The sequence below is a fragment of the Trematomus bernacchii genome, unplaced genomic scaffold (assembly GCF_902827165.1).
Source record: "Trematomus bernacchii unplaced genomic scaffold, fTreBer1.1, whole genome shotgun sequence".
In the NCBI taxonomy this organism is placed as follows: Eukaryota; Metazoa; Chordata; class Actinopteri; order Perciformes; family Nototheniidae; genus Trematomus; species Trematomus bernacchii.
In genome coordinates, this window is record NW_022987582.1 from 460722 (window position 1) to 480414 (window position 19693).

At 42.8% G+C, this 19693-nt stretch overlaps 1 protein-coding gene across 1 annotated transcript; it reads right to left on the reverse strand.

Moving 5' to 3' along the window:
• Positions 1-941: 941 nt before the first annotated feature.
• Positions 942-17930, reverse strand: prkcg (protein kinase C, gamma). Its single transcript, XM_034127754.1, has 17 exons — positions 17751-17930; positions 16514-16748; positions 12885-12916; positions 12680-12762; positions 11613-11724; positions 10670-10798; positions 10411-10567; positions 9742-10043; positions 9204-9265; positions 7206-7379; positions 6826-6917; positions 6301-6363; positions 6001-6139; positions 4884-4964; positions 4588-4695; positions 3587-3728; positions 942-2640 (listed from the first exon to the last, which is right to left on the reverse strand). Exons 2-17 carry the CDS (start codon positions 16741-16743, stop codon positions 2480-2482), a joined length of 2067 nt encoding a protein of 688 aa, XP_033983645.1. The 5' UTR covers positions 16744-16748; positions 17751-17930; the 3' UTR covers positions 942-2479.
• Positions 17931-19693: the final 1763 nt, after the last annotated feature.

The window sequence follows — 19693 nt, forward strand, 5'->3', positions numbered from 1 at the left end:
GGTAGAATTGCATCACAGACGGTAAAAAGCCTGCCAGTACAATCTACAAAAGATACAATAATTACAGAAATCAATACGAAAACCATCAGTAAATTACCTTGTGACATGATTGATGACATTTTTCAAGTGTTATGGCAACAAAAGGACATCAGGCTTGTTTTATCTTCAAAACTAGGTTGTAATAATTTTAAAGATTATATTGAGATCTGAGAAAACTCTCACGCTTTCTCACTGAAGGACAAATAAGTGTAGAACAGATCATACTATTGTTGCAGACAAGATAAGACACGATGCAAGAATAAAAAGACAACTGTGGAGAGAAAATCAAAGAGATAACAGGAACAACAATAAAACAATTCTGACAATATGATTTACAGAGAATGACATCAAACAAAGCATTAAAGCATTGACGGTGCAGCACTGACAGGAGAGACGGACAGAGGAGAGACGGATGAAAGGAAGAAAGAGTACACGACAGGGAGGAGAGGGAGATGGCAAGTTGATGAGATTTTAATGTGAAGGTCAACTTGTTATAACTCAGATCTCTATGGGAATATTAGTCCCATCATGATGCTGCTGGAGGGGTTGAGGGGGGCGGGGCCCAAGGGGGGAGGAGGTGGGAGTGCGAGGCTGCTTCAGAAGAGGAAGAGGGAGTGAAAGTGAGATGCCTGAGAGGTGGTTTTGCTGGTTCGACAACTACAGTATCACAGTAAATAGAGAGGTCAGCATCTTCTGTCTGTGTGTCTGTGTGTGTCTGTGTGTGTGTGTGTGTGTGTGCACATGCTTGAGATTGCACTTTTGAGAGTGAGTATGTGTGAAAGTGAGGGAGAGGGAGTGAGCGTGACAGAGAGGCGTGAGGAGGAGACAAAGCGAGATTGCATGTTTGTTTCTCAGTAGCTTTGCACAAAATCACACTTCACTTGTTCTTGTTTAATGATTGTTTCATTAAGTTTATTGCAATTTTCATTTTTCAGCAGATAAAAACAGAAGTTAACTCAACTAACAGATACATATCTATTGTATTGTATTTATTGAGAGTATTGGTTAGTATTGTGTGTTGTGACATTGCATCTCAACTCACTCTGAGGCGATCAGTTCAACAGCTTTGACCTTTTACAGTTGACCACTTTTAATGGGTTGCACACAATTAATGCTAATCTGGATGATTTTGCTCCCCTGGATGAAAAATGGTTATAATTATCGTTATGCTGACATAGTATGCTAAAAAATCATGAAGAAGCTTAAAAGAAAAACAGATTTCTGTGGGAATTAGCCGGCTGGTTTGTGAGATAAGAGCACTGAAATGGGATTATTAAACTGTATGTTTGCAGCCACCTGCCCTGCTCAGATAGTGTTTAATGACAGTGCATGCTATTATTTTTCCATGTATTGAACAGTCCCAGAGAGCCTCACTTTTAATTACGCCTAATCAATGCTGTGAGTATACGTCATTACACAGCAAAAAGCTTTATGGTATACACCACAAAAATAAAAAAGTCCAACCCGAAAACATCATTAAGAGGCTAATTATCTAATACTGCAAATACAGATTTCAGTAGCATGATGTCATTAGGAGCACTTTTTTGCAATGTGGAGGGGCTCGCTCAAGAAGAATAGAGAAATAAAACCCTGTGAACAAAAAAGGATGCAGCCTAAACTGTGGCAGTGATGTAAGGACGCCATCTCAGTGATAATAGAGTCAGGCATAGCAGGCATGAGCTGGGGGTGTTGGTCTGCGTTAACAGTCACATTGTGCCCAATGTGTTGTTTCAGCATACAGTGGGTCATCTGTGGTCACCGGTGGGACGTTCAACTGGGAGGTCGGTCCAGGCCAGAAGAACCTGACCGAGCTCTTCCACAGGATGCCAGTCTAACAAAAATAAAAAGGCTACTCACTCAGTTTGCATCATAGTCAACACTCAGACACACACAGTGAGACAGATGTGTATGAAATGCAAAAATATTAAAAAGTGACTGTATTGCCTGCTATGTGGCCTGTATAGCTGCTTTACTTAAACCTGACTTGTAATTGTTTTGTAAATACAGCTCCCAAAAATGTCTAATTAAAGATATGGTAACCGTTTTAAATACATTGATTGGAAAGTCACACAGTATAGTACTCTAGAACTATAGAAAACTAGTGTGTCAAAGCCTTTTATTCTAAAAACATGCATGCAAAAGAGACTCATTTCTACAGTACTCCTATATCAAGGGATATGTCTTACAAAAAACTCTAAGAAGGGAATCTACAGGAAAATACTGGCTTATTTGGTTGCAACAGTTTCTGTGACTATCAAGATTGAATACAAACATCAAATAGAGTGCATGACTTTAAAGGTGTCTTGGCATTTTCATGTAAACGTCAGAATTTGGATATGAGAGGTGTCTTTGAAAGCTGCTGCTACTGTAGATCTCATGTTTAAATTCTTTGTTATAAAACTACTATTAAGAGGCTTAAAAAGGTTGGTGGGGTCCGTTTTCAAACAGCAGTGAGAGGCGAGGGGGCAAAGTCTGGGTTTTGGAAGGTGAAGTCCTGGAAGTCCTCCTGGTTGATGGCTGCTAATACATCGGGGTCAGAGGGAGTGAGCACTGACGGAGCTGCTGTGAAGAACTGGTCAAAGTTTTCTCCTTTCTTCCCACCCTGATGAAGAAGAGGAGAAGATAAGCACGCTCACATTTGTGATTAATACTGATTGTACACACACCCTCATCGTCCTCCTGAAAAAGATATTAGAGAGGCCAAATTATTAAAAGACTCCACCTACGTATCTCTCTTTCTCACCCACACCATCGTTTTCTCTCCGAGGAGCTCTACCACACCTACTGTATGCAGAAAGTTGCTCACGTCTCCTTTCCTGCTCCTTGACAGCCGTTCTGCTGGATGATATGAATCTCATTTGGCTAATGGGCCTGGCCTCTGACCCCGGAGCATACTCAGCTCACTCAAAGCCCACCCCACCATTGGCCAGCAGGGACGCAAACTAGAGTGTAGCAGGCTAATGATGACACACATTTGCATATGGGAGGTGTAGGTAGGACCCCAAGGTCAGAAGGGTCCTGTCTGTTATGACTGGACTGTCTGTTCCTGAGCGCTCAAAGCCCTTCTCTAGGAACAGGCAGAGGTGATGAAAGAGAGAAAAAGAGGGGAATAAGGGGGAAAGGGGGGAAGGGACAGGGTCATTTGAACAGAGATAAGAAGAGGGGATGACATGGCCAAGACAATGAGGACGGCTGAGAGAGGATGCATGCAGGAAAATGAAGGAAAGCGTGGGAGTTTGAGAGAGAGGAGACAGATGGAAGATAGTGACAGCTTCAACTCCCTAAAAGTGTCCTCGGAGAGACAGAGATAGAAATGAAGGGTAAAGAACTGAGTGGGAGGATGGTGGAAAGAAAGAAAGAGAAAGAGAGAGAGAGAGAGAGAGAGAGAGAGAGAGAGAGCGTAGAGAGAGGGAGGCGCGAGAACTCTATAGAGAGATCAATGCGTTTCGGTAAAGAGCGATGTTCGCGCTCTTGAGGCGAGCGCGCCTCTCGAGGTCTCGCGAGTCTCGCGAGAGACTCGAGAGAGAGAGAGAAAGGAAAGACTGACAGTATCTTGGTGGAACTGGCGGTGTGATCTCCAGTCTCTCCAGACGGTCCCAGTCGAGCCAGCGGAAGAACGGATGCTCCCTGATTTCTCTCTCTGCGTCCAGTCCTCCGCCCAGACGCTTGGACGGGTGCTTGGTCAGGAGCTTAGGGAGAAGAAAGGAGAATGAAAGTGGAAAAAGGAAAGGCGAATAGTGTGGTTATCATGGAATATAGCAAGTTATATCTGCTCTGCTTTCTTTAGTCAACAATTTGCATGGTAAGCTTTAAATATTATTCAACCATAATTTATTTTAAGTGTTACATTATGAAATACATTTTTTTTTTTTATAATCGATGCATTTATATAAATTGTGTCTAGAACTATTTGCTCTCTTTCTGAGAATTGAAAGACTAGCGCCATATGGCTGTCCTAGGTAAGAAGCCGCAGCCTGTTAGCTTAGCTTAGCATTAACGCTGGCAACAGGGGGAAGAAGCTAGCCTGGCACTGTATACAAAGGTAACCAAAAATGAACATGTAAAACCCCCTAATTTACATTTGACATATTGTTTGCTTAATCCAGACAAAACCCAAAGTGCAAAAAACTACAAAATCTATGAAGTATTAAAGGATGTGCGGGAGTATTTCAAGGCAAAGAGACTTCAAGTAATCACTGCAACAAGCTCAAAAGTAGTCTGGCAAACAAAACACCCTCTTTAAAAGGACATATTAAACAAACAAAAGTGTTCCTTAGTGGTTTTGGAGATGCTTAAAGAAGGATTTGGCTACTTCAGGCTGTATTTATGTCAAACTAATGGCTCTAGCTTCATATTCAACAAACATTTAGGAGCATGGTATCAATCTTTTCATCCAACTCTACAGACAATACATCAAAAAAGTGTATTTCCCTAAAGGGTTGAACTATGAAGTAGTCAACCATTTGCATGGTTTTCAGAATAACATATGCATTTATACTTAATTGTCCATGTGTTAAAATGATATGAGTATAAAGAATGGTAACTCACTCCCTTGCAGATAGCGACAGCTTCACGAGTGAGACTTTTCGGGTATATGACGCTTTGTTCCATGATGGACTGAAACAGCTCCTCCTCATCTATTCCATCAAAGGGTGGCTGCAAGGAAAAGATGGGGAGAGAAGAAGAGAGAGAGAGAAACCATGAGGACCTGCGAGCAAATTGAAAGCAAATACATTGAAATTAAAGTTCTCTTGAAAGTCTTTTGAAGTGATTACAAAGGAAAGCACTGGAGGCTTAAGTGTCTGTGCACACGGCCCTATTGTCAGGATTAAGATGAGTGTTACCTGTCCTGCCAGCATTTCATACAGCAGTACTCCAAAAGACCACCAGTCCACTGCTTTGTCATAGGGCTGATATGCCACAATCTGCAAAGGATGGAGAGAACAGGAGAGGAGATAAAGGGGAAGAATGGCAGTGCAGAGATAAGGAAGTAGAAAGAGGACGGGGAGAGTGAGAGAAAGCGCAGTTATGGAAGTCGGCTGCTCGGATGATATGCAGCTATCAGAGACAGCCGCAGTAAAATAAGCAGAGAGAGAGAGGAAAGTATGGCATTAGGGAGGGTAAATGTAGGAATGAGCTCAGGAATAATCGTGTTTGTCTGCACGTGTGTTGGTGTGTGTGTTTGTTTGTTTCACTGGTGTGGGTGTACGAGGGAACAATTTCCAGCCCCTGGGGAAATTTATTGTATCTCTTCCAAAATGGCAGATGCAGTAGAATCAATGGGTGTTTACATAACAGAGTCAATACCCAGAGGTACAATAGAAAGGTTTACAATATCAAAGACGTGCACAACAGTCACATCTTGTCTTTTTGAGTCACTTTACTATAAATATATAAACCAAGCATGCTGGATATCTCTTCTCTTTCTCTGATTTGTATTTGTTTACTTCATTTAACGCACACACACATATTTCAAACAATCTGTAAGGCAAACATTGGAAAGCACGCAGGCCTAATATTTTGCATTTCAAAAGGTTGTTAACTAATTCACCTCCGACTGTTTTCTATTAAAAATGTGCATTATCATCAACAAAATCCTTTTAAAATGAGTTCAGTGGTTTGCAATACTCTCGGGGGAGTTAATCAACTTAAGTCAATTGCGGTAAAAGAAAGGGGAAAAACTGGTAAACCAAGGTCTCTGAAGGACAATCGTGAATTTTATTCTCATCGCACAAGCACACACACCATGCTAATTGAATCATGTGAAGCTAATTATTCAAAAATGCTGACAAGGTCAGCAAGGACGGAGGAGACGAGAGGAGCTGCAGCGAAGCAACTCTCAGCGACGCAAAACAGGTCAAGCAAATGAAACGGGGAAGACGGGGGGGAAAAGAGGGATCTAAGGAGCAAAAAAAGGACGCTCAGGAGTTAGTCTGGACCATGACGTGAGAGTAGGGGTACCTCAGGGGCGATGTAGTCTGGGGTGCCGCAGAACGTCTGCGTGGTGTCGCCCTGGAACATGCCCTCCCTGCCCATCCCGAAGTCAGCTATCTTGATGTGGCCCTCGCTGTCAAGCAGCACATTATCCAGCTTGAGGTCCCTGAGAAAGGAGGAGACAGACCACACAGGTATGAATCATGTTGATAGATAACATCTTTATAAAAGTCATTAGCTACAAAAGACATGATAAATCTGTGTTACGCCTGTGTGACAGTGCCAGGGCCAAACCAGGGCGTGTTAGATGAGCAGTGCTCTCTCTACCTGTAGATGATGCCTTTGCTGTGGAGGAAGAACAGGCCGACCGCTATCTCGCCCGCATAAAACCTGGAGGCAGAAGAGAGGGAGAAGGGTCTCACTACTGGTTGCTTTATCTTGCCGAAAATTGGCCAAGGTTTTTCTCCGGAAGGGAGCTCAAGAGGGTGATGAAAGAGAGAGAAACCAAATAAATGAAAGGCTGGAAGATGAAGAAAGAGAGTTGAAAATGAACAACAGGGTAAAACAGTTTCAAGATGATTGATCAAAGTATTATTGATTAGATGAACAGCCTAGGGTTGGGAACATGTAGATGAAAAGATGAGATTTGTGGGAGGAGAAAATCAGGGGGAAAGGAAAAGGGCTGGTACTTGAGCTGATGATTTTTTTTTACGAGTCATCAGATGTAATGAACAAAGCGTAGCGACGAGTGTGTATGCGAGGGAACATTGGAGGATAAAAGAAAGGCCGTAATGGAGCCGGAGATGAAGAACGTGATTAAAGGTGAAAGAAAGGAGCTTTGTTTCTACATACGCTGCGTGAGGCTCTTTGAACTTCCCGACTATCTGAATGTGAAACATCAGATCTCCTCCGTCGACGTATTCCATCACATAATACAGACGGTCCTGCAGAAACCAAAACACACACACGCATATACACACTCTCCATATATAATCCCCTCTTGTCCAAATTAAAAAGCAATCTGTTAAAACCTCCTCCAGGACCAGGGACCTTGTTAAAGAAAGCAAACTAATTATTTAATTTAATAATCAACATTCTCAAGCAGCCTTTACTGAAGAAACTCCTGGGAGGACTACGCAGCCAAAATGTCAGGCAGGTTTATGGACAATTTAATGATGTGGTTCATTTAGGACCTCGTATATCTTTCCACACACACACAGACCTACACACACCTCAGTCTGGAAGGCGCAGTACAGCGATGTGAGGAAGTGAGGGCGGGTGGAAAGCGCCAGAACCCTCCTCTCCACCATGGCGCTCTCCGTGTCTTCGTCCTGGAAGAGAACGTCTTTCTTCAACACTTTCACGGCGAACAGACGCTCGCTGCCTCGCTCCTCTGCCAGCAGCACCTGCACAAAGAGGAGAGAAAGTTACGCTAAAAACTAAGAAAACCAAGAATGTTGAAGCAGAAACAGCACGTATTTCGCCTGCTTGAGTCTGTAAATACACACAGAGCTTATTTATAGACAACACTACACTACACTGTGTGCTAAAAAAACATTTAAGAATTCCAAATTGCCTTTTTTAAGATTCCTCACCCTTAGCAGTTAAGTACTGTACTGCCTGTACAGAACATTTTTTAGGTCATTGTGTTATGAGTGACATGTTGCTCTACTTAGGAAAAAACTAGTTCTGCTGTTTTAATGAAGATGATGTGCTTTTGAGGCACATTTGCAATATTTTGAGCTTGAAATGTGTGATTCTGCTAAACAAGGAATTGTATAAAGTGCTGGTTATTAAAATACGCACTTATTAGTAGAGAGTAAAATAGTAGAAGAGAAAAAAGATACGTTATCATGTTGTGCTTGCTTTGGCATGTTCAATACTGTGCAAATGCCCCCCAATAGTGAAATAACAGTTTTTAATTAAAGCCAGAAGATTTCAAGACATGTTAATGTTATAAATGAAAAAGCGAAGTGGCTCTCGTGTTTTTATCAGACATTCAAAACACATTCAAAACACATTCAAAACACATTCATCTGCGATTTTCTCCCTTCTTTTAAATTGGCTGCTAGCGGGTTGCTCTGAGAGCTAATGATACTATCATTTTCTACAATGAGAGCCCCATGATCCGGGTTTTACTGTGGTTCAAGGAAAGATATGGTCAAGAGCACTGGACAAATATTGACAACAACACTCTCTGAAATTGTCGGGCCCGGCTTTAACGGCCACCGGCTCGTGGGGAGTAAGGACCTCATTCTACTTTCAAATAGTGATGAGAAGTAGAGAAAATTACCATGGTGTCATTTTTCGGAAATGAATGCGACTACACACTGTTGCTTTTGAAGAAGAATATGTGTGCGTGCGTGCGTGCGTGCGTGCGTGTCACTAATAAACTGCCAGTCAAGAGAAATCCTGTCGTCCTCTGTGATCTTGTTTCCTGCTCTTCCCCGCTCTCTCAAACTAACTCGCATAAAAATAGGACTCGTCACACTTCGGAATATTACAAGTCTTACTAACACAATCGCGCATGTACTTTTTCCTCTCCTCCGCTCTTGTTATCCCACTTCCTCTTGGTCATTGTGTCACTTTCCGCAGCACAGTAATGCTCCCACTTCCTCTCTATCTGTGTCTCACTATCCCTCACTCAGCAGCCCCGGGGTCTGTCTCTCCTTTTCTTGGGTCGTTTTTTTTTCGTTCTCACATCTTATGTAAGTCTAGTCTATTTCTCATGTCCTCTGTAGACTCTCCTCTGACAGTTATGAAACAGCACAGGGGGATTTCAGAGGAAGTGGAAGGACTCAAAACTCCTCTCTCTTCATTATGCCTCATCTACTGGGGAATTAAAAAGAAAATGAAGAGCACAGGCTCCCGGAGCATGGACACCTCCAGGAAGACTGTGTGGCATGTAGGATGCCAGCCAGCTCCAGCTCACGACTGCTGACAGAACAAAAGAAGCTAAGGGTTAAATGAATCATTTGGCAGAAGTGAGAGAGACAATGAGCATGTTAGTGAGAACCTTTTTCTTCTCCAAAGACAGACATTCCTCCCAGGAGCTGCTCTGTGAAATGCCAGCTGAAGGTCAAGTCCATCAATAGAAGAAATGATTTGAAGCCGGGAATAATCTTTGTTGATTTCAGCATGATCGACCTCTTTGAAGTCACCTACAGCTGTTGGGTCAGACGATCGTGGGTATAGATAAGAGGACAGTTTGTCGTGGCTGCTGTGTTTACCTTGCCAAAGCTGCCTTTTCCCAGCACCATGAGGAAGTTGAAGTCCACGATGCCCACTTGGACTTTGGCAGGGCCGGGGGCGTGGACGGGGGGGGCCGGATGGGACAGGGGCCGGGGACAGGGCCACAGGGAACGTCTCAGACAGCGAAGTGGGGAGGGCATGAGGCAGAGAGGGTAGTATGCCGTCTGGCTGAGGCTCCTGGAGGATCACAGGGGGAGAGTTCAGACATGAATGGTTGGAAGCAGTCCAGCACAAACCTACAAACCCTACAAACTCCCTCATAGCCCCTAGTTTAGCATCACGGTCCGGCAGAACAACCCTGCACCCTGGTGGAGGCCGAGGGTAACAGGGAGGGGACCCTATATAATTTATTATCTAATTATCTAGCTTTAACTACAGGCATAAATCTTACAGGGTTTTTTTCTCTCACATAGAATAGAGAAGGAGAGTTCAAGATCCTGACCCAGTGTGAGCAGTGGCAGCTGTTGTTTATTATATCGAGCAAATTAGAAGATGATGAATGGTAATGATAAAGACATAAACGGCTGTTGAATACAGTAATAAATATATCTTGGTCAATATGGGAGACCAAGGGATTTGTTACGCTTTTTTGTCCGTCCCGGGGTAAGCCTCCTACCTGGAGGTCTGGGTCTGGCACTGGGATGTTATAGTACTCTCCTTCATCTTCGGCCAGCAGTTTGAACCAGCCGCTGATGGGACGCCTGAAGATCTCACTCACTCCGAATGACAGCGCTCCCATGAAATCGTTCCTAGACGTGCGGTCCCAGTCCCATACCTCCACAGACAGACGCCTGTCCCACTGGGTACCGCGCACTGAGCTGGAGACAAACACAACAACTCTAAATCACTGGGGAGGGCTGTGTAAGCAACACACCAATGCACAAAGACACAGATTGTTTTTCTCATTGTTTCACCTTCATGACTTCTTGGCAATTTCCAAATATCTAATTTTCACAGCGCACAAGAATCACGCAAAGGTAAAGATAGTTAAATCAGTGATGTTAAATAAGGAGCATACACTCAGGCACCATCAACCTTACATTCGACACTCCTACCTGTGTCTTTACGTGTCCTTTGTTTGACTCAGTAAATCTTATTTCTAGGACATTTTATTTGATCTAAAGCACGTTTTGTCCCAGACTTGTGTATGTTTTCCACCTTAAATTCAAGTTTGCAAGGACTCACAAGGTGAAACTCTCATTCCAGATGGGATTGAGTGTTGAGCGGATGGTCTTTGTCTTCTGTTTGCTGTGGCTCTTCGGGTCTGGAATCAATTTCAGTTTAACATACGGGTCTGACAGGCCGTTTGGATCCATGGGCATCAGGTTACGAGCCTCCCGCACTGAAGACAAAAGTAGAATAATGGAAAGCACGAACAGAGAAATCCTTCATTGCCTGTGTAATCCTACTATTTGTTTTAAAATGATCCAGCTGGTCCTCTCACCTGTGACGAAGACATCCTCCTTCTCTCCTCTCACAGTCAGGTGGATCCTCCCCCTCTGCTCTGTGTGGTCTTCACCACAGAGACTGGGAACACTGGTCTCACACCGCCGATGGACGTTCATGTCACAACCTCAAGGACAAACAAAAACAAGAATAAACAAACAGATGCAGGGAAAACTGAAATGTGGCACATATTAATAAGACCAGAATGATACCCTGTTTCCTGTTATCACTGTCATATAAAGGTGAAACATCTTTATTTTAATATATTTTATACATGCATATACATCTTGTTTTTGTTACTTTGGAAGATTAGATGTTGCCCTGACTAGTATTTCATTTCCTTGACATTAACCCTAACCCTAACCATTACTGCTGCATCTAGCATGCCTAACAACCTCCATCGTAACACTTAAACAGTTGTATTTGCATACTTAACTATAGTTAGATCAAATTGATAAAACTGTCATGAGTTACCTGTATTTACATGGTCACCCATAATCTAGTTTATTTAAGCATGAAGCATTGAAAAAAGGGGGACACAGCTAACCTGCCTCTGTCTCACAGTAGCAAATAAAAAGCTTTAATAATGGTCTAATTTGATATCATTTGCTTCAAGGGCACAACAACTGTGAGAGAGGGTTATGTATTGGTCTATTTCTTAGCCAGGCAGACTCCCTTCTTGGAGTCTCCAGTGGCTGCAAATCCACTCATCTAATTTTCTGCAGGAAAGTGAATAAGCATATTTCCCAAAACTACCCGAAACATAAAGTTAACTCCACATTTTGGAGGCTAATTTTGTCAAGACCAGCTTTATTTCCCCAGCTGGGAGGCTACGAGTAACAAGAATGTGCCTGTGTGAACTTATTCTTATCCCCACAACATACATACACAAATACAAGAATGCTCGGATTCATGGCACTGTGATGTGTGGTGAAACTCACTGCTACATTTCATGCCCTGGTGTATCAGGCCGTACAGCAGCGAGCCACAGTGGTCGCAGAAGGTGGGACTGGAGTAAGTCTGGACCTTAAATGTGTGTTGACTTGCCAGATCCTGCAACACAACAGAAACAATCTGCATTGAGAACACGCACACAAACACTGCATGACCAGATACTGCGAACACGCACACATTTACACACATGCATGCATGGGTATGATAAGTGGAGAGATGTTGAGTGGGGTATTCATGGACGAGCCAATTAGATTTCTCCACTGGGAGAAGACATATAAATGAGAGTGCATCTCGGCAAGGCTGTGTGTGAGTGTGTGTGTGTGTGTGTGTGTGTGTGTGTGTGTGTGTGTGTGTGTGTGTGTGTGTGTGTGTGTGTGTGTGTGTGTGTGTGTGTGTGTGTGTGTGTGTGTGTGTGTGTGTGTGTGTGTGTGTACACTGTGCAGAGAGGGATGAATCATTTTTATCTCTCTACAGCTCATCAGACCCCACCACCACCCTCTCCACACACCACCTTCTCCCAAACAGTTTTCCCTCTGAGCAGCTATTTAAAATCACCATCACCCTGTTTCTCCTCTGCATGTGAGCGCTTCACGCTCTCATCCTCTAACACACATACACACACACACACACACCGTCACACACATGGTCCCCTTGACCTCATTTCTAAGCATATTTGGCTGGCAGAAAAGAAAAGGCAAATCTCCCTGAAATCCTCAAAATGCCACAGAGAGGAAGACTGAGCAGTCTTTTGCTCTCCCTTTCTCTAATTCCCCCTCTTATCAGCCCCTCCGCCTTTATCTCCCCCACTCTCTATCTCCAACTCGCTGCATCTCTGAAGCCTTGCAGGATGACATGAGTGCAGACGTCACAGATGGGACAAGGCTGTGCGATTTGAAGGATGCATGGATTGACGGGTGAGTCACGCACACGTGTTCCTGTCACTGAGTGGATGGTTGAATGTGATGATGACGGGCTGAATCATGAATAAAGTGCGACAAAAAAAAGGATGTAAGCGGAAAAGGAAAGTCATATCTTTTCTGGCACATCTGCTTACATCTGGTTGTGGGCCCGCCACAGAGCCGGGGCAAGTGAAGGTCACTAATTCGTGACATCTTTTGTGGACCACAAAACTGCAAACTAGGGAAAACACAGAGAAAAATATCTCTACTATAGAAGCAGTCACACTGAAAACATTATCTGAGGAGATTTAATACCGTGGAAAGAGACAATAACACTGGATTTATTTTATTTATCTCTACCTTGACATTGGAATCCCTGTTTGCCGATGCCCCTGAGTGAAAAAAGAACATTGATTAAGACTCAAACACAATCTTCCCTTCTCCTCTTTAAGGTGAAATATGTTGCTTCTGAGACTGTCTGCCAGCCCGGAGTATAGATTAAGCTGCCAAGACAGGGACAGAGGTAATGCAGTTGAATTTTTCCATTCTGTATTAAGACCAACAGACACGCAAGCACAAGTTGAGAACAAAGTCTTTCTCATCAAAAAAAACTAAATTTGATAAACAAGTAATTATGTTTGAAGTTTACTGTAGGTCTAGGCCACACTGCGGACCAGGTCAAGTGGTGTCAATCAATATCTCACACAAACACATACACACAAACACACACACACACTGCTCTTGTTTCCAGAACTGCGGTGTTGGCTAGTTTCAAGTGTCTCCTTAGAGCTTTAATTGAATAATTAAAGCCATTGATTGACTAAAGAGTCCACTCAGCGGCTTTCCTGCTGTGAATCCAGTTTTGATTAGCAGGCAGAAGAACAAGCTCCTCCACAATCATACTGGAGAGGCCCAGGGGTTCATAGGAAACTCACCATAATCACTGATCTAAAATCAGTTCAACATCTGCCTGAGTAACAATTATAGACGGGGTGGCAGAGGGTAATCTGATCCTTGATCAGCATTCAACAGAAGTCTCCGTCTGCAGCAGTCTGCTTTTTGACCAGCAGAGAGCATTAGAGAGCCAGGTATGGATGTGGAGAGAATCAACAGCTTAGCTTGCTGGCCATATATCACAAGGAATTCAATGCATATTAAATGTAATGATGCATTGGAAAAACCCATAAAATTAAATATAATAGTTGCTATTAAAAAAAAAACATCATAAAAATCCTATAAAACCAACCAGAATATTCAAAAACTGGAAAACGACATTTAATTAAAAGGTGCAAATAATGTTATGACAAATTAAAATCCACCTTATTAAGCAGAGAAAAACCTGGACCTTGTCTTTGTAAAAGGCCTTTCCCAGATATTTTATGTCGGAGCATATCATTAATGCTAAGTTAAATTAAGCTGTTTTAGTTTCAGGTATTATTATTGCTGCTCCACTGGCACACTGTCCTGGCTTAATGGGTTATTTTAATCCATATAAAGAGTCATTGTTCACTTTAGTGTTTGCACCACCACATGCTTTTCCTACAATGACAAGTCAAAAATGCCTGCTGTGAAAGATGCCTGTCAGCTGTCTACAGTATACAGGTCAGTCTTAAGTACACCTTACGTATGACCCTGAGAAGAGCCGGACTCCAAACACACATTAGATTAAACACCAGTGTCACTTTGTTCCATTGAGGACTATATCAATTAATTCATACTGAAAGGAGCTATCCAAGAGACAACCCATTCCATTTTAGAGACTGACTTAATAAACTAGATATTTACATTTCAAAATTAGAACTACCTTTAATTAGTCTTTAATTAATCCACCAATCTCCCCAGGGTCTTTGTCACCCAGGGTGAGAGCTGCTGCTCTGACATCCTGCGTGAAGGAGAAGTTCTCCCTTAAACTGAGCACTACGACGTGCAAGACGGTAGCCAGTTGGAGAAATGTCCTGAAAGCTACCCAGAGGCTGTTGGCATAATCACAGCCCTGCATCCAACATACACTCCCACCATATGTTCAAAAACACAAGCACACACACAAAAGCACATACACGCCACGAACACACACACACACAATATACTTGAGTACTGTGAACTGGTATTTTGTTCAGCTATTCATTTTTCTTTTCTTTTCTAATACTGCCTAGCCGCTAATTGTCAGAATATGTTATCATCTGCATTCAGCTATAAATACTTTGCTGATTAAATGTGATACAAAGAATCCCTGTCCTGTAATCATTGTGTACTTTTTATGAGAAAAGCAGAACTTTTTTCAGCCTTGTGACAATGCATTTATTCAACCATCCTATTTTCTATTTCTGTCACGATTTCTCCCATCATTACCACATGCTTTATATCGCGTAAGAAGCAAATTACTTTTTTAAACCCACAAAGGAGCACTAAATCATTCAGTTTATCTGAAAAATAGAAAATCAACACATTTGAAGATAAGCTGTTTTCACTGAACAGTGATGAGTGTAAACTCCAGCAGTTTATAACATATTTACTGATCTAGCGGTACCTTGAGCAACCACAACAACTAATTACTACTTACATATAAACACTTTAAAATGCCTACACTGCAAAACAAATATAATTGTGAATTAGTTCTGTTATTTCCCGAGTTCATTTTATTGCTTCTTAAAATTCTGCACTTTTACAGCACTTTGGAGCATTTCTGAATACAAAATATTGAAATCATTTTTAAATAACGCATTTATTTTTTCATGGATTTCACATTCAAGGTGTATCCACTGTTTTATGCATGGTAGTTCAGTTTATTCTAAACAAAGAGTACTACTCTGGAAGAGCTTTCCAAAGACTCAAATATAATGCTAATGGTGGTGGTATGGTGGTACCATGGTGGTACCATGGTGGTACCATGGTGGTACCATGGGTGTACCATGGTGGTACCATGGGTGTATAAAGAGAACCTGAAACTGGAAGCAGGCTCCTGTTCATTCCTATTAAAGCTGCTGATGAGCACATGAGGCCAAAAGGGTTCATCTTCCAGGTACAGAAAACCCTGATCTTCTGACGATCTTATGCATATTCTTAAACCCTGCACACCGGAGGCTAAGTCTTGGCTCATTTATATGACCAGAGGAAGGGAATAACTCTGGATCCCAGAACATTTGATGACCTTTAGATGAGGGCTTTACAAGTGTTCATACTCGGAAGTTGATTAAACATCAAATAAAACATCATATATACAGACTTTTATTTAGCAATGAAAGTCAATATGTCCCGTTGTCATCATGTGATAGACCTCAAAGTAGTAATTTAACAGTTTGGCCATAACAGAAATTGGCTACTAAGCCAGGCTCTCTTCCTGGATGGCTTGGACAGGACCCAATGAAAGAAGAAACTGAGATGCTTTATGGGAATGTATGGAGCTTTGTTCATATATTACAGAGTAAAAGTCAGAATATCTTATTGAGTTCTGACTATTCTTGTTGTGTTCTGTACCTTGTGATTCCCACAACTTTATTGAAGTGATACATCAAAGAGGGCCCCTTCAGGATCTGAATAATTCCTACTTTACTGCTGCCTGTGAGTGTGTTTGTACATTTTTGCATGTACTGCTACTCTGTGTGCAGGCATTCATACTGAGAAGGAAAGCTCTTTCCTAATTAAAGTTGTACTTGTGTGTGTGTGTGTGTGTGTGTGTGTGTATATATATATATATATATATATATATATATATATATATATATATATATATATATATATATATATATATGCCTGACTCCTGTGTTGTGTAGGCTGGAGTGTGGAGATGAGGTTATGTATAGGTTAAGGTCACTGTGGCTTAACAGTGTAGGATGTTTCTCCAGCATGCAGCTGGATCTGGTGGAAGAGAGAAAGTGCCAGGAAAGTCAGAGTCAGAAGGAGTAGTGGGATGCCTGAGGAGGCGGCTTATCAACTGCCAGGTCGCTCTCTGTGTAAATGTGTGTGTGAGTGTGTGTTTGTGTGAGTGTTACCAGATGAAGTCGGTGCAGTGGCTGCAGAAGGTGGGCTGTTTGAAGAAGCGGGCCGTGAACTGGTGGTCTTTCACCTCCACAATCCTCTTGTGTTTGAGCGCTCCCTTCCTCTGGAACACAGGCACTCTTGGTGGAGGGGAGAGGGGCGAGGGCAGCGGGGGGGTCGCCGATGTAGGGGAGGCCAGCGCCAACGGGGAGAGGGATGGGGAAGGGGAGACCGGGGTCGACATGATGCCTGGAGGGTACGGTGGAAAAAAAGGAGAGAAGGAGGGAGAGGGGGAGAATGCTTGATGAGTGTCAGTAAGGAAGGTTCAGAGTTGTACAGGCGAAAGACCTTGAACATTGGAGAGGGAGGAGTGGAGGAAGCAAGGACAGGGAGGAGGAGGAGCGGGAGGAAAGTGAGATGGGTCATAGAGTTGTATTAATGGCACATGGGACAGAGCAAGCAGTGAAGGAGTGACGTGAAGGAGAGAAAGATCGAGAACCGACCGGAAGTGCAGAATAAGATAGAGAGAGCTCAGGGAAAGCGTCAGGAGTGAGAGGGACGGAGGAAAGAAGAGGTGTAATGATGGAGGCATGGAGGTTAATTCACGAACGGAGACAGAACTCTCCTAAGAGACTCCGAGACGCTAAACGATTAGAGCGGCTCGCTGTGTGTCCCACATACCACCTGTCCATAACTACCTCTCCCTCTCGCTGTACCCCCTATATCTACATCCCCCTGGCAGCTATGACTACCCACCCCACCCTCTAGTCGTCATGTTAACTGTACCTCCTGTTGCCATGTCAACAACACCCCCACCACCTGCTCCAATATTAGAGCCTGAATCCCATCTCGACTTCCTGCCTGGCCTTATTAGCAATTAGTCCCATTTCTGAAATAAAGTTCGGACTAGAATAAAATGTGAATGTCTATAGGGGATATGATACGCTGGGAAAAAGTGCACAACGGCAAATATTAGCTGGAGATACTGTGGTGCAAGAGTTGCATGCTACTAAATGATAAATGAAACACCAACAGTTTTAATGAATAAATAAAAAAGCCCATAGCAAAAAACACACCCATGCCATGATGAAAGGATGGTGTTTCAGCAGAGAAGTAGAAGCCAATCAATCAAAAGGGTGAAAGAGGAGAATGGTAAAAGAATATGCAGTGCTCAAAAATGTGCAAAATGACAAGAAGACAAATATTTTCTGGAAATGTGCACATATGGTGAAGATAACAAAGACACAATACCTGGAGATTTGTGGTGGCTTTAGAGGAAAGGCAGCTTCCTTCTCTTCCTCTCTTCCTTTCTTCTCCTCACTTCAAAAGAAATGCTAAGGTGTCCCACCTGTAGCTGGTCACCTCAAAAAAAGAGAAATACAGGAAAGAAAATACCCAGAAAGCAGTACTTTGGCTACAAGAAAGAAATCAACCAGGGAAAAAAAGAAAACAGAAAAGAAAATCCTGTTACAACAAAAAGCGAAAGCAACAAGCGTTTCAGGAGATTCGAGCTCTCTAGGAACCAAAGATAGAAGAGTGAAGTGATATATATCCGTTAACCCAGAGGCAGGGTGAGGAGGAGGATGAGATAGAGAGGTGGTATTCTCTTTCCAAGATTGATTCTGTTTAACTAAGAAGAGGACAAGAGATGGAGAGAGTAAGAAAAAGACAGAGAGGGAGAGAGAGAGAGGAGAAAGAGAGATAGAAAGAGAGAGAGGAGAAAGATTGAGGGGAACAGGCAGCGATTCATTTTGAAATCTGGGTTACTTCTCTCAGGAGAGGGTAGGGAGTTAGAGGAAGGAGGACGGATGACAGAAGCTGCCATTTTGCCACCACCAATACAGTATGGACACGGGAGCGCCAACTGTCTCTCACTTCCTCTCGTGCCAGATGGGAGGGAGGAGAAGAAGAGGAGAGAGAGAGAGAGAGCGAGCGAGAGATAGAGGGAGAGTATCCAGTCTGGCAGAAAAGAGCAGAAAGCTTCAGAGGTCGAGAGTCAGAGAAATCTCTAATTAAGCACAGCTAAAACGTGAATTAATTGGTTAAAAGTCATGGAGTTTGCAGCAGATCCAGATGACTGAAGGATCAACAGGCCTGTGAAATAAACAACCCTGTTAATCTTTTCTGCAAGAGTGCGTTTAACAGTGTGTTCACCGCATCTGAAATTTGTTCTGATATCACAGCAAGTGGTGACATGATAACACTGATCCACTGTGCACTGAAACCAGGTCAGCTAAGCCTGATGGGAAGAGTAGTTTCCAAGAGAGGGGATGTTTGTCCATTGATGGTACTCACACAAACACAAACCTACACCTACAACACACACTGGACGACAACATTTTTTGACATTTTGGGAGATACACTCACTATATTTATTATTTGCAGAGAATAATTCCATACTCATGTTGGTAGCTGAAATGTGTAGCGATGGCCAGAAGTTGGTTAGCTTAGCTTATCAATCAGCTATAGGCTGGCTTGATCTGAATTGGGTAAAAAATGTCTACCATCATCTCTAAAGCTCACAGATTTACATGTTATGGTGTTATTTTTTATTCTTGTAAAATGTTAAAAGTGTAAAAACAACAATTTGCTATTTTTCAGCTCAGTTTTATGCCACACTATGTATTGGCCAGGACCAGTTGCCAAGCAACCGTCAGAGACCTAGACTACCATAAAGTGTAAATAAGTGAGATTTAGTTTTGTTTGTAGGTAGATTTTTGTATTTCTTTTTTACCTTCTAGACAGAGCCAGAGTAGCTATTTGTAGGCCATGGTAATCTTACCAGCCAGCAGCTTCATGTTTACCATACAGACTTCAAAATGACATCATCTGTTCATCTAACTCATAGAAGGCGAAAATAAGCATTTCCCAAAATGTCAAACTATCCCTTCAACTGTCAAACTCAATGGCTTCCCTTGTGGACACGCTTATTGCCCCCAAATGGTAGCTGAGCTCCCATAAAGGCACTGTGTGGACAAATGTTTATCCCCACAATGTCAGTATTACAAGGAGGCGACACGCTCACAGCCACATCATTAATCACACTGCATGTGTGCACGTGATCTATAGACAATCTCGGGAGAAGAGAGCAGCAGGCGGGAGCAGGGATGCAGGCATGCGGAGGACGAAGGGGTGGATTGGAGTGGGACGCAGAGACTGAGAGAGGGAGCGAAGGGTTGAAGGTCTAATTAATG

Coding starts and splice junctions, on each gene's coding strand:
- prkcg (XM_034127754.1), bottom strand. CDS start 16,743: ATGTCGACCCCGGTCTCCCCTTCCCCATCCCTCTCCCCGTTGGCGCTG. Junction 10,044..10,410: donor TGGAATGAGAGTTTCACCTT/GTGAGTCCTTGC, acceptor GTTTGTCTCCAG/CTCAGTGCGCGGTACCCAGT. Junction 6,140..6,300: donor AGCAAAGGCATCATCTACAG/GTAGAGAGAGCA, acceptor CTCCTTTCTCAG/GGACCTCAAGCTGGATAATG.